The 13,883-nt window shown below is 42.4% G+C and overlaps 1 protein-coding gene across 1 annotated transcript; it reads right to left on the bottom strand.

Annotated features, from left to right (window-relative positions):
- Positions 1-6,664: 6,664 nt before the first annotated feature.
- On the bottom strand, positions 6,665-12,848 carry LOC111182617 (intercellular adhesion molecule 5). Its single transcript, XM_022589143.2, has 7 exons — positions 12,739-12,848; positions 11,135-11,401; positions 9,942-10,262; positions 9,410-9,688; positions 8,605-8,874; positions 7,698-7,940; positions 6,665-7,502 (listed from the first exon to the last, which is right to left on the bottom strand). The coding sequence occupies exons 1-7, from the start codon at positions 12,791-12,793 to the stop codon at positions 7,300-7,302; spliced, it is 1,638 nt and encodes a 545-aa protein (XP_022444851.2). The 5' UTR covers positions 12,794-12,848; the 3' UTR covers positions 6,665-7,299.
- Between the last annotated feature and the right edge of the window lie 1,035 nt (positions 12,849-13,883).

Raw genomic sequence — 13,883 nt, 5'->3', positions numbered from 1 at the left:
TGAGGGTTGTCTTTTCGTCTTGTTTATGGTTTCCTTTGCTGTGCAAAAGCTTTGAAGTCTCATTAGGTCCCATTTGTTTATTTTTGTTTTTATTTCCATTCCTCTAGGAGGTGGATCAAAAAAGATCTTGCTGTGATTTATGTCAAAGAGTGTTCTTCCTATGTTTTCCTCTAAGAGTTTTATACTGTCTGGTCTTACATTTAGGTCTCGAATCCATTTTGAGTTTATTTTTGTGTATGGTGTTAGGGAATGTTCTAATTTCATTCTTTTACATGTAGCTGTCCAGTTTCCCCAGCACCACTTACTGAAGAGATTGTCTTTCCTCCATTGCATATCCTTGCCTCCTTTTCATAGATTAGTTGACCATAGGTGCATGGGTTTATCTCTGGGCTTTCTATCTTGTTCCATTGATCTATGTTTCTGTTTTTGTGCCAGTACCATGTTGTCTTGATTACTGTAGCTTTGTAGTATAGTCTGAAGTCAGGGAGTCTGATTCCTCCAGCTCCGTTTTTTTCCCTCAAGACTGCTTTGGCTATTCGGGGTCTTTTGTGTCTCCATACAAATTTTAAGATTTTTTGTTCTAGTTCCATAAAAAATGCCATTGGTAATTTGATAGGGATTGCATTGAATCTGTAGATTGCTTTGGGTAGTATAGACATTTTCACAATATTCAGTCTTCCAATCCAAGAACATGGTATATCTCTCCATCTGTTGGTATCATCTTTAATTTCTTTCATCAGTGTCTTATAGTTTTCTGCATACAGGTCTTTTGTCTCCCTAGGTAGGTTTATTCCTAGGTATTTTATTCGTTTTGTTGCAGTGGTAAATGGGAGTGTTTCATTAATTTCTCTTTCAGATTTTTCACCATTAGTGTATAGGAATGCAAGAGATTTCTGTGTGTTAATTTTGTATCCTGCAACTTTACCAAATTCATTGATTAGCTCTAGTAGTTTTCTGGTGGCATCTTTAGGATTCTCTATGTATAGTATCATGTCACCTGCAAACAGTGACAGTTTTACTTCTTCTTTTCCAATTTGTATTCCTTTTATTTCTTTTTCTTCTCTGATTGCTGTGGCTAGGACCTCCAAAACTATGTTGAATAATAGTGGTGAGAGTGGACATCCTTGTCTTGTTCTTGATCTTAGAGGAAGTGCATTCAGTTTTTTACCATTGAGGATGATGTTTGCTGTGGGTTTGTCATATATGGCCTTTATTATGTTGAGGTAGTTTCCCTCTGTGCTCACTTTCTGGAGAGTTTTTATCATAAATCGGTGTTGAATTTTTTCAAAAGCTTTTTCTGCATCTATTGAGATGATCATATGGTTTTTATTCTTCAGTTTGTTAATATGGTGTATCACATTGGTTGATTTGTGCATATTGAAGAATCCTTGCACCCTTGGGATAAAGCCCACTTGATCATGTTGTATGATCCTTTTAAAGTGTTGTTGGATTCTGTTTGCTAGTATTTTGTTGAGGATTTTTGCATCTATATTTATCAGTGATATTGGCCTGTAATTTTCTTTTTTTGTAGTATCTTTGTCTGGTTTTGGTAGCAGGGTGATGGTGGCCTCATAGAAAGAGTTTGGGAGTGTTCCTTCCTCTGAAATTTTTTGGAAGAGTTTGAGAAGGATGGGTGTTAGCTCTTCTTTAAATGTTTGATAGAATTCACCCGTGAAGCCATCTGGTCCTGGACTTTTGTTTGTTGGAAGATTTTTAATCACAGTTTCAATTTCATTACTTGTGATTGGTCTGTTCATATTTTCTATTTCTTCCTGGTTCAGTCTTGGAAGGTTATACCTTTCTAAGAATTTGTCCATTTCTTCCAGGTTATCCATTTTGTTGGCATAGAGTTGCTTGTAGTAGTCTCTTAGGATGCTTTGTATTTCTGCTGTGTCTGTTGTAACTTCTCTTTCATTTCTAATTTTATTGATCTGAGTCCTCTCCCTCTTTTTCTTGATGAGTCTGGCTAATGGTTTATCAATTTTGTTTATCTTCTCAAAGAACCAGTTTTATTGATCTTTGCTATTGTTTTCTTTGTTTCTATTTCATTTATTTCTGCTCTGATCTTTATGATTTCTTTCCTTCTGCTAACTTTGGGTTTTGTTTGTTCTTCTCTCTCTAGTTCCTTTAGGTGTAAGGTTAGATTGTTTATTTGAGATTTTTCTTGTTTCTTGAGGTAGGCTTGTATAGCTATAAACTTCCCTCTTAGAACCGCTTTTGCTGCATGCCATAGGTTTTGGATCATCGTGTTTTTATTGTCATTTGTCTCTAGGTATTTTTTGATTTCCTCTTTGATTTCTTCAGTGATCTCTTGGTTATTTAGTAACGTATTGTTTAGCCTCCATGTGTTTGTGCTTTTTATGTTTTTTTCCCTGTAGTTCATTTCTAATCTCATAGCATTGTAGTCAGAAAAGATGCTTGATGGGCTTCCCTGGTGACGCAGTGGTTAAGAATCCTCCTGCCAATGCAGGGGACACGGGTTTGAGCCCTGGTCCAGGAAGATCCCACATGCCGCGGAGCAACTAAGCCCTTGCGCCACAACTACTGGGCCTGCGATCTAGAGCCTGAGAGCCACAACTACTGAGCCCTCGTGCCGCAACTACTGAAGCCCATGCGCCTAGAGCCCGTGCTCTGCAACAAGAGAAGCCACTGCAATGAGAAGCCCACACACCACAACAAAGAGTAGACCCCACTCGCCGCAACTAGAGAAGGTCTGTGTGCAGCAACAAAGACCCAAGGCAGCCAAAAGTAAATAAATAAAATAAATAAATTTATTTTTAAAAAAGAAAAGAAAAGATGCTTGATATGATTTCAATTTTCTTAAATTTACTGAGGCTTGATTTGTGATCTATCCTGGAGAATGTTCCATGTGCACTTGAGAAGAAAGTGTAATCTGCTATTTTTGGATGGAATGTCCTATAAATATCAATTAAATCTATCTGGTCTATTGTGTCATTTAAAGCTTCTGTTTCCTTATTTATTTTCATTTTGGATGATCTGTCCATTGGTGTAAGTGAGGTGTTAAAGTCCCCCACTGTTATTGTGTTACTGTCGATTTCCTCTTTTATAGCTGTTAGCAGTTGCCTTATGTATTGAGGTTCTCCTATGTTGGGTGCATATATATTTATAATTGTTATATCTTCTTCTTGGATTGATCCCTTGATCATTATGTAGTGTCCTTCCTTGTCTTTTGTAACATTCTTTATTTTGAAGTCTATTTTATCTGATATGAGTATTGCTACTCCATCTTTCTTTTGATTTCCATTTGCATGGAATATCTTTTTCCATCCCCTCACTTTCAGTCTGTATGTGTCCCTAGGTCTGAAGTGGGTCTCTTGTAGACAGCATATGGATGGGTCATGTTTTTGTATCCATTCAGCAAGCCTGTGTCTTTTGGTTGGAGCATTTAATCCATTCACGTTTAAGGTAATTATTGATATGTATGTTCCTATGACCATTTTCTTAATTGCTTTGGGTTTGTTTTGGTAGGCCCTTTTCTTCTCTTGTGTTTCCCACTTAGAGAAGTTCCTTTAGCATTTGTTGTAGAGCTGGTTTGGTGGTGCTGAATTCTCTTAGCTTTTGCGTGTCTGTTAAGCTTTTGATTTCTCCATCGAATCTGAATGAGATCCTTGCCGGGTAAAGTTATCTTGGTTGTAGGTTCTCCCCTTTCATCACTTTAAGTATATCATGCCACTCCCTTTTGGCTTGTAGAGTTTCTGCTGAGAAATCAGCTGTTAACCTTATGGGAGTTCCCTTGTATGTTATTTGTCGTTTTTCCCTTGCTGCTTTCAATAATTTTTCTTTGTTTTTAATTTTTGCCAATTTGATTACTGTGTGTCTCGGCGTGTTTCTCCTTGGGTTTATCCTGTATGGGACTCTCTGTGCTTCCTGGACTTGGGTGGCTATTTCCTTTCCCATGTTAGGGAAGTTTTCGACTATAATCTCTTCAAATGTTTTCTCTGGTTCTTTCTCTCTCTCTTCTCCTTCTGGGACCCCTATAATGCAAATGTTGTTGTGTTTAATGTTGTTCCAGAGGTCTCTTGGGCTGTCTTCATTTCTTTTCATTTTTTTTTCTTTATTCTGTTCCACAGCACTGAATTCCGCCATTCTGTCTTGCAGGTCACTTATCTGTTCTTCTGCCTCAGTTATTCTGCTATTGACTCCTTCTAATGTAGTTTTCATTTCAGTTATTGTATTGTTCATCTCTGTTTCTTTGTAGGTCTTTGTTAAACATTTCTTGCATCTTCTCAATCTTTGCCTCCATTCTTTTTCTGAGGTCCTGGATCATCTTCACTATCATTATTCTGAATTCTTTTTCTGGAAGGTTGCCTATCTCCACTTTATTGTTTTTCTGGGGTTTTATCTTGTTCCTTCATCTGGTACATAGCCCTCTGCCTTTTCATCTTGTCTATCTTTCTGTGAATGTGGTTTTTGTTCCACAGGCTACAGGATTGTTGTTCTTCTTGCTTCTGCTGTCTGCCCTCTCGTGGATGAGGCTATCTAAGAGGCTTATGTAAGTTTCCTGATGGGAGGGACTGGTGGTGGGTAGAGCTCAGATTTCTGTTTCTTGCTTTCAGTTTATTATGGGTGTGATTACCACCAGCATTATATAGTAAAAACTAATACTTGTAAATACATGTATATGACACTATGCTAGTGTTTTTACCAGTACTATGTCATTTCTTTTCAAATATAATTATGTAATAGATAAATGCTGTTATTATCATCCCTATAGTAAGAAGCTTCACTGAAGATTCTTGTTTTCTCAGGTCTAAAAGAAAGTCACCTTGACTTTCCTAAGAGGTTAAATTTTGGAGTATTAAACGTTGCTCTCTTCACCTGGAGATAATCAGGGTAGCTGCCGTTAAGTGTGAGCTGGTTACTCTATTTTCAGAAAAGGAGTGTGATCAAAACCTTTTAGGGGGTGGGGCCCCCAGGAGACACTGAAGGCAGCTACCCTTAGAAGGGTGAGCAGTGGCCAGCTGTATTATTCTGGAAAAAAGATGTAATGAGATCCTTTGTGCTTTAAGAATTGACTAGGAGGGGCCACCTGACCCCTGGTTGTGTGGATCCCTGGGGAGAGAAAGGAAGCAGAGGTTCCAAATCTACGAGGGCAAGAGCCTACCCAAATCTGAGAAGCCTTGGAGGACAGCTAATCCAAAGTATCCAGCTCTAAGAACTGTAACCCTGGAAATCCATGCAAGGCATCACCAAAGCCGGACCAAGCCCTGGGAAGCCAATTGTCCTCCCTGGAAGATCCTCGGCAGCCCACCCGGGAACCTGGATTTGTAGTACTGCAAGGTTTGATGGACTGTGTAGGACGCTGTCAACAGTGACACCATGTGGCAGTGAGAAGCAAAGGCAGGATCAGGCTAAGCCTCCAGGGTCTCCAAGGTGGACCAAGAAGTCCGAATGACCCCCTTCCTCCCTCCTGTTTAGGATTCACTGTTCCACAGAGCACTGGGGCCATGAGGTGGGGTTTGCAGATATGAGACAGCTACAGACCTGATCCCAAGACACTGAAATGACTGAAGATTCCCAGATGAGGCAACTCCATACTCTTCTTTCTAACTTATTTCCCCAAGTGCTCAATTCAGAAAAGTGAATAATTTCTATTACTCACATGATGAGAGAGCAGTGGCTAGTATATTTAGTAGAAAAATTGAAGCAGAGAAGGTCATTTTGGAGGGCTGCTGTTTTGCAAAATCAAACGGGGTATTTCCAAGCTCCCGCCGGGAAGCCTTCCTGGATCCTGAGTTAGGTGTTCTCCTAAGGGCCTGTGCTTCCCCATTCACAGCATTTAAGGTGCAGTTGTGCTTTCCTGTTGACGTGCTCTAGCTTGTAGCAGCAGGGACAGTATTTTGTTCACCATTGTATCCCTGCTGCTTTGTATGTGTTGAAACCAAAGGATTATTTTATAGCTAATCCATAACCCAGACTCAGGAAAGGTCTGGCAAGAATGAGACAGTTTTTTCACTTTGGTGCCTGATGCTGTGTTCTTTCTATCTGGTGTCTTCAATTTGGAAGGCTGTGGACCTGTATCTGGAAGTCTGGACTTTAGTTTTGAAGGCAAGTCAGAAAGGCTGCTTCCTGAACTAACGCACCACCTGCCCTGGGCTGTTTGGTTATGCTACCAACTTGATATTCTTTCTCAAAGTGCAACTATGTGACTTAATAAAAACTTTCAGCAGTGACACAGAAGAGAAATACTTTCAGAGGTCATAAAATCACTTTTACTTTTTATCATTTCCAACATTTCAGTGACCCATACATGACTGATTTTGGAGAAGAGACCTGGTTTTACAATTCTTCATGTCTTCTCTAGGGGGTGAATATAATCTTTCCAAAGAACAGAGAAGGAAGCTCAATCATATAGTGAACATTGTCACAGGAGGAGTCCTCCTGAAGCTTAAAGGGAAGTTTGCAGACATATAAAAATATATACTTCTTTATGTAAAAGGAGAATAAACATTGGAACTCTAACCTAAGAGCTTGTACAGGTAAAAAAAAATTAATATGTTTAATGTGAACTCACAGATGATTTACTCTATAATGGATTATGAAAAGGAATTCAGAGATGTTTGGAGCTCAATTTCATGGAAGAACTCTACCTTCCATTTCAGGGACAGAACACTGGGCTAGAAAAGCTGCTTGTCTGACCCAGTGTGGAATTTCTAATGATTTGTATACTCCTCTATGGCACACAATAGATGGTTGGTGAGTTGAAGCCTAACCAGACACTGAGCCTTAATGATGTCATCAAGCTCAGCTCTGGGAGCCAGCATTCCAGAACCCCAGGCTAGGGGAGCACAGGAATGTGTAGGCGGGAATCGGGTTCTGATTCCTAGCCCTTTGTTTGGTATTGACTCCCTTCAAACTCCAGTCCCCAGACTAAGACACTGGTTCCCACTTAGTCATGAGGAAACCATGAGAAATGAGTTGTATTTCAGAGATATTTCTGGCTATCTCTTCAGTCTGATGTTTGGGAGCAAAGGGCAGTGGGAAGGGGGTGACAAGGCACAGGCAGGATCTTCTTTTCTGAATCTGAGAGTGGACTGATAAATCACACAGCAAGGAGCAAGAGGCCCTCTCACCAGTTAACACTGAGGCTGAATTCCTACTCAGAGGAGTTGAGCTTGTGGGTGGATTGGATCCACAGGACATGAGGGCCTGAAACACTGTTTTATGGGACCATAGAACACAAAGGATAATGTCTCTTCCTTTCTCTTCTACTCCCTCCTCCCTCTCTCAGGAAACCCCAGTAGTAGAGGGTGCCTTCAACCAAATAGCTGTTTCTAACTAACAGTTCTGTGCATTGTGCTTTTCTGCTTGTTGAACAGCAAATTGGCTTTCCTCCTCTTTGTTCTTCTCCTTCTGCCTATAGGGCAAGTTCCTCCTCTCTATCTTGCAGGGCTGATAGTTCAAATACAGTGCTATGATGCCCACTCCAAGGATGACAATAATAATGACGAAGATGGTGGAACTGACTCCTTCATCCAGTCCTGCCCAAGCACAGAAGACAGAGAATTGGGAGTGATCGAGGGCAGGAGAATCGCCCCACCCCAGCCCACAAGGCCCATTTGTCAGTCTCACCCTCCCCAGCCCACTGAAATCTTTCTTCTTTCCATGTTTGTTTAAGAATCCCAGCCCCTGGGGGATTTCCATTCTGGGTCTGGCAGCAGGGGAGCTGCAGTCACCTTGCACAATGACAGCAATGTCTTTGCTGACAGAGCCCAGCTGGTTAGTGGCTGTGCAGCAGTAGGTTCTAGAGTGGTCCTGGGTTGCCTTCTGTGGCACTTCAAGGTCAAAGATCATTCCATTCCAGGTACACGACAAGATTGGTGTCGGGTTTCCCTTTGGGACACAGGCAAGCATCTGCTCCATCCCTTCCAACCAGGTCTGATTGCCAGGGCAACCAGATTCCTCTAATCGTGGCTTGTCTGGAAAAACAGGTCCCCAGAGGGGCCAGCTCAGGGCGCCACATTCCCTTGTCTCCATCATGCTCGGCTCCCTGTCCCTCCCCTAATCCAGACACTGTGTCTCCTCCACCCAATAGCTTTCTTTCCCAAGGGGAGGACCATCAGTTCCCTGCTTTGAGCTACTCTTTTTCCTCCTTGGACGAGACTGAGATGCAGCACAGGGCATTTTAATGGATTAAGACTAAATGATCTGAACTGCTTTGTCAGTGGTGGCCCTGGGGCCCCTGCTTCCCATCTTTGCTTCTCAGTGAGTGAGAACATGGGTAGGGGTGAACCCAGAGACAACGATTTTTCTACTTTTCAAAATACAAGTTTTTACGAGGAAATTTCCCTCCTCAGCATAGGCTCCAACTATCACCTCCTATGTTCAGCCTTTGGCCCTCAACTAATACTGCCTGATCACTTTAACCACTTTTTCTTTTCTCTTCCTGGTTTCCCCTTAGGGTTCTCCCTACTCACTTTCCTAGGGGTAAGGTAAGCTTGAAGAGCTTTAATTTTATTTTCTCCTTTTTTTTTTAAAAGAGAAAAATGTGGCAACTCTAATAATGAAGCTGCTGGCCAAGATCTCTGGAAATGGAACACTAATAATCCTTGTTTTGACAAGAAAGATCAGGATTCTACTCACATAAGACATGGAGTTGGATCACAGTGGTTTTGCTCAGCCGCTGACCCTGAACCTCCAAAGAGGCCTCACAGGAGAAATTTCGGCCATCATATTCCTCCCTGGCGGTAAGTAAAAGCCAGGCAGGCTCCCCAGGGGCAGGGAGATCTGGGGCTCCCTGAAGCCGACAAGTAGGGCTGGGTGATGTTAATACATGCCCTGAGCAGGTCACGTTAATTTCTGTCCCTGCCAATGGGTATAATTCTTCTATCTCCAGGATTGGCGGAGGGAAGCCTATAAAGAAAGGAAAAAGAGAATGAAACATATTTCTCAAAACTGACAGCCACTTCTGTACTCTTGCTGCTGGTGGCACCCCTCGGGCAGGCAGAGAGCAGGGGAAAGACTCTGGATACCATTACTGCTTCTGTGCTGACTGGCGGGAGCGACGAGATGCTGTGGGAATTTGCGAGCTTCTCCTGTAACAAGTGCCGCATGCACACGTCTGGCTATGCCTCTGCTGCAAGGATAGCGAGATGTCTTTCCATCTTACACATTTCCTCCTCACTTCAAATCATTGTTCCTAGGAATAAGTTCAAGCATTCAGAATCAGTCTGTAAGTATGATGGCCTAAGGAAACAGGGTGAAGGCTAGATAGAACTACTGCCTCAGCGCATCCCTGCGCTTAGAGAAAGATGAAAACTAATGTTCACTTCGGAGTATACCTAGCAAAGATTAGTAAGGAAATTTGCAGTTGAATCACCAAGCCTTTACTATGGACATTTTCAATGGCAAAGAACTGTCAAGGGAAGGGAAGAGGCAGGTCACTTACTATAGACATGCACTGGCTCTCTTGTTTTGTGTTCCATTGGACCCAGAGATACAAGGCAAGACAGCTCCTGATCACCAGTCTCCATGGCCCGAACACTGGCATTGGCCCATACTGTGTCTCCCTCCCAGGAGAGAAAGGGCCTAAGCTCCTGGTCTCCCAGGAACATGTGGATCATTACCTCTTCAGCTGGGAACACCCTAGCCACCTCACAGCTCATGGTCTCTGCCATCCCAACTTCCAGAAATGAAGAGACCCAGATTTGGGGTCTCTGAGAGAATTCTGCCAAGAAATGAGGAAAAGGAAAGAAAGGAGAAAAGCCATGATAAATCACATGTCATATAGGACCCCACAATGTAGGGAGTGGGGCTAGAAGCTCTCTGTCCCCCACAGTGAGTTTAAAACTCAAGTAAAGGTGGAGCTCAATTACCCTTACACCCTCATCCTAAACACTGTGGGAAATGAGGGCCAAAGGCCAAGGTAAGCTGAGGAAACTGAGCCCCAGGATTCCTTCCACACCTGAGCTCTGACTCACCAAAGATTCGGAGCGCCTTGATGGCTGAGCTGCTGCAAAAGAGCCCTCCACCATGTGAACTCAGGTCCAGTTCTGCATGGCAGGAGAAATTGCACCTGTCATCCTCCCTTTGGGCTTTGACACTGATGGTGACCTCAGCTCTTTGGGAGGCCACAGCCAAGCTCCTAAAATTCTTTCTATGTAGTTCTTGGTTATCCTGGAGAAGGGTAAGGGTGAGGTTTTCCAGGGGTGTGACACTGGGCACGTGGCATGTCACTGTAAAGGCGTCATCCACAGCCACCCATTCAGGCTGCAGCTCCATGATCACTTGCTCTGGTGACTCTTTAGGACAAAAAGGTGGGCTTGATGAGAGAAAGATACTCAACTCTCCAGAAAGAAATAGTATAGGACAGGAAGCCTGTGACAGAAGGTGACCACTACTCTTAAACCATCTGATAAACAGTGTCAGCTTTCTGCCCTAGATGAGACGAGTTAGCCTTCTTCTTGCCATCAAAGGTGGCTAAAGCCAAGAAATGTTAACTGTTGAGGGGCCCCCTGCTTTGATAGTTGCTGCCATTCTGGAGAGCTTTTCTCTCTTACCAGAGGTGCTTCAGAGGCAATGAGCAACTTCTGAGGAGCTTCTTACCGTCACACGAAAACTACACCCTAGCTAACCAAGCTCTGACACCCCAGAGATTCACACTTATTCTTATGGCTACATCTTTGCCAATGCTATTTGCCTACCTGAAAGAGGCTCCTCGCCCATTCCCATCACTTCAAAACCTAACCATTTGCAGGAATGAAGCTCAAGAGCCTCCTTTTCTGTGGAGACTTCTCCAGCTACCCCAGCCTACAAAGACCCCGCTTTCCCTAATCCCTGTTTATTCTAAAAATTTGTGACAAATAATTCAACAATGATTTTATACTTTTTTGATAATTTATAAATTAGCATCATTAGCAAATGCCTCCTGTATTTGAACATATTCTCAAAAGCACAGATGTCTGGATGCGCTCTATGGTCTGCTCCTAATTTAAAGGCCTACACCAAAGGGAAAGAAATAATTGGCTCTGGAATCCCTACAGGAGGACAGAAATCTTTATTAAGGGCCACAATTCTCTCCCCTAAAATAAGTCTCTTTCTCATTATTCCCTAAAGAAGGCACAGTCATGTTCCCCCACTCTTCCCTTCCTCCCCAGCCCTCAGCCCCACTCACGGTACACAGTGATGCCAAGGCTTATGTCCTTTTGGATCCCTGCACAAGAGAAGAAGCACTGCAGGATGGAATTCTGTGTGACATCTTCCAGGAGAAACTCCTTCCACTGAGGCCCTTTGCCCACCTGGGTTTTCTTTAATAAGGTCTCAATTCCACTGGGTCCTGGATCTGGACAGGTGGTGCTGCAGTTGACCATTAGGGACTGCCCATACTTTACAAGGGCCTGATGTGGCCAAACAGAAACCTCAAATAGGTCTTCTGCAGCCCCTGAAAAGGTCAACCACATATGCCAAAGACTCTGGTGAGGACCACAAGACCCAAGAAAGAAAATACAGAGCCTATTCTATCTAGTTACAGGTTAGAGAATAGGAAACCTACCCTGAATAAAAAGGTACGGGGACAAACAAGAAAAAGACCCTTAAGGAACAAGTTAGAATCCTGACTCTACCACCATTCCCTCCTCTCATCATCTTTCTTGGGCTCTCGATTTCTCTAATAGTGTCACCATGGAAACTATGGCGTTGCTAAAAATCATGCCCAGGAAACCATTCTCTTCCTAAACTTCCAGAAATCTTGGAAACTTCCAGAATTGGCTGCTGAGGGCCCTCATGGGGTAAGTAGACCCCTGAAAAAAAAGAGCTTTGTTACTTATACCTCAAAGCAGTGTTTCTCAAATTCTGGTCTAAGAATTGCCTTCACCAGAATTATGCTGGAATGCTTGTAGATTGCAGATTCCAGCTCCACCTCAGACTGAATGATTAAGAATTTGTGAAGGCAGGACCTGGAAATACTCAAGGGAACAAAACAAGCACTCCTGGTGACCTTTGTGTGCACACCAAATTATGGGAACCACTGGTATAAACGTGACTCCCAGGGTCACTCATTTCCATGGAACTTTTCACCTCTTCTTCTCAAAGTGAGACTATTCCATTTTGCTTTGGTGCTAAGGCAATAGATGTTTTTGGATGCTTAAGAGTTTACTCTGTTAGGGAACTCTTCTCAGGAACAGTGAGAGAGACATCAGGTAAGTTTTAAATGTCTGATATAGGTGAGGGGCACAGTGTCCTGAAAACTTCCCTTACCGGTCCCCTTTAGCTATTCCATGTCCACCATCTACTTCATCTCCCAAATACTAGTCCCTTCTGGGAATACACAACTCTTGCAGCAATGTTACCCACTAAGGCTCCAGTTCCTTTCTTGCCATCTGGAGAACTCGCTCTTCACAACTGCACTATGGGCCCTGTCCTATCGAGATCCTATTGTAGCTCATCGTGACATAAAAGATGGCAACAAAGAAGTAAAAATATTCCCGAGAGCAGAATAGGACAGTCCAGGGGCAGCAGGGAGCCAAGCAGAGAAGGTATATTTCTTAGAGAGGGTTTTTTCTGATGGTCTATTATCCTGTCCCTTAATGTGGGTTTTCCCAGTTACAAGCCAGAAACACCTAGGATTCTGTGTCCTAGATCCAAGAAATAGGACTCTCTCCCAAGGGTCCAGATGAGTGAATACTAAAGTGTCACCCCACTCAGGATTTCCTATCCTCTTTCTCATTGACCTGTACCCTGGCACATACTAGCTAAAGAAACTTTCCCAAATAGCCTCACCTGGGCAAGGAATCAGGGCCAGCAGGGCCCAGACACCAAACAGTAGCATTTCCATCCTTATGAGAAGGGCCAAAAGCTGGAGAGGAAGAAAGGAGACAGCAATGCTGGAGAAAGTGACAAAAAAAGAGAAAAAGGATATAGGAAATTCTTTCTTTGATACTGTTCAAATTTAGCTCCTTCCCTAAAAGCTTGCATGGTCTGGAGAAATTGTAGCAAGAGTATCAGTGGTATGGAGGTATGAAAAGAAATTCTTGCATCTGTTTCAGTTTGGTTTATGTGCATAGCAAAAAGACATAGGAAAATATGAGGAATAATGAAGGGGCTATGAAATTAAGTGAGATTCCTATATAAGCTTGTATTGCACTTACCTGTTTACATGTTTGCCTCTGTTTGAGTCAATAGAAGATGGCTGTTAGCATAGACATATGAAAAGTGAGGTTTAGAGAGATGAAATTTGGCAGTGTTTATCTGGCAGTCCAGTGGAAAGTGACCCTGAATCTAGAAAACATGTTCACTCAAGTCCTGTTCTCTTATGGGAGAAATGCTTCTTCAGGACTCTCTCTTCATGACCTCTATGAAATATCCCTCAAGATAATCCATCTCTTTCTGATCTGCCTCCAGGTTCACCAAGCAACATTTGGATTACTACTTTGGCTTAGTTAAATCTTAAGTGTCCACTTCTTTTCTCTGCCAAGCCATACCAAGTTTTTCTTTCAAAACCCCATTCAAGCAAATTTCTTCTAAGAAAGGACTTTCTTGACTAATCCTATCCCACTTCATAATCCCTCACTTATTACACATGATCTGTACCTCACTTTATGCCAAACACGATTTCTGAAGCTATGTATATTAAAATGTAATTCACCTCAGTGCATTATTTTAATGATGTAATCATTACTGTACTAGGAATTCTTTAAGAACAAGAGATAATACTTTCATCATCTTGCATCTCCAGCACCTAGCACAGTGCCTAGCATATTATGGATATTCCATAAATGAGTGACTATCCTCTAATTCTCCATTTTAATTTTCATACACTGGGTTGTGTACAAGTCTACCTTTACTTGTATGCTGGTCTGAAAGAGGGTTGTTTTTTTTTTTTTTGGTCTTTTTTATACACGCATAAAACAATAGGCATATCAAAA

The sequence above is a fragment of the Delphinapterus leucas genome, chromosome 19 (assembly GCF_059928025.1).
Source record: "Delphinapterus leucas isolate spDelLeu-1000000601 "Yukka" chromosome 19, BTC_Dleu_Yukka2, whole genome shotgun sequence".
Classification (NCBI taxonomy): Eukaryota; Metazoa; Chordata; class Mammalia; order Artiodactyla; family Monodontidae; genus Delphinapterus; species Delphinapterus leucas.
The sequence above is the reverse complement of the archived record's forward strand: the minus strand, read 5'-3'. Positions and strand labels throughout refer to the sequence as shown.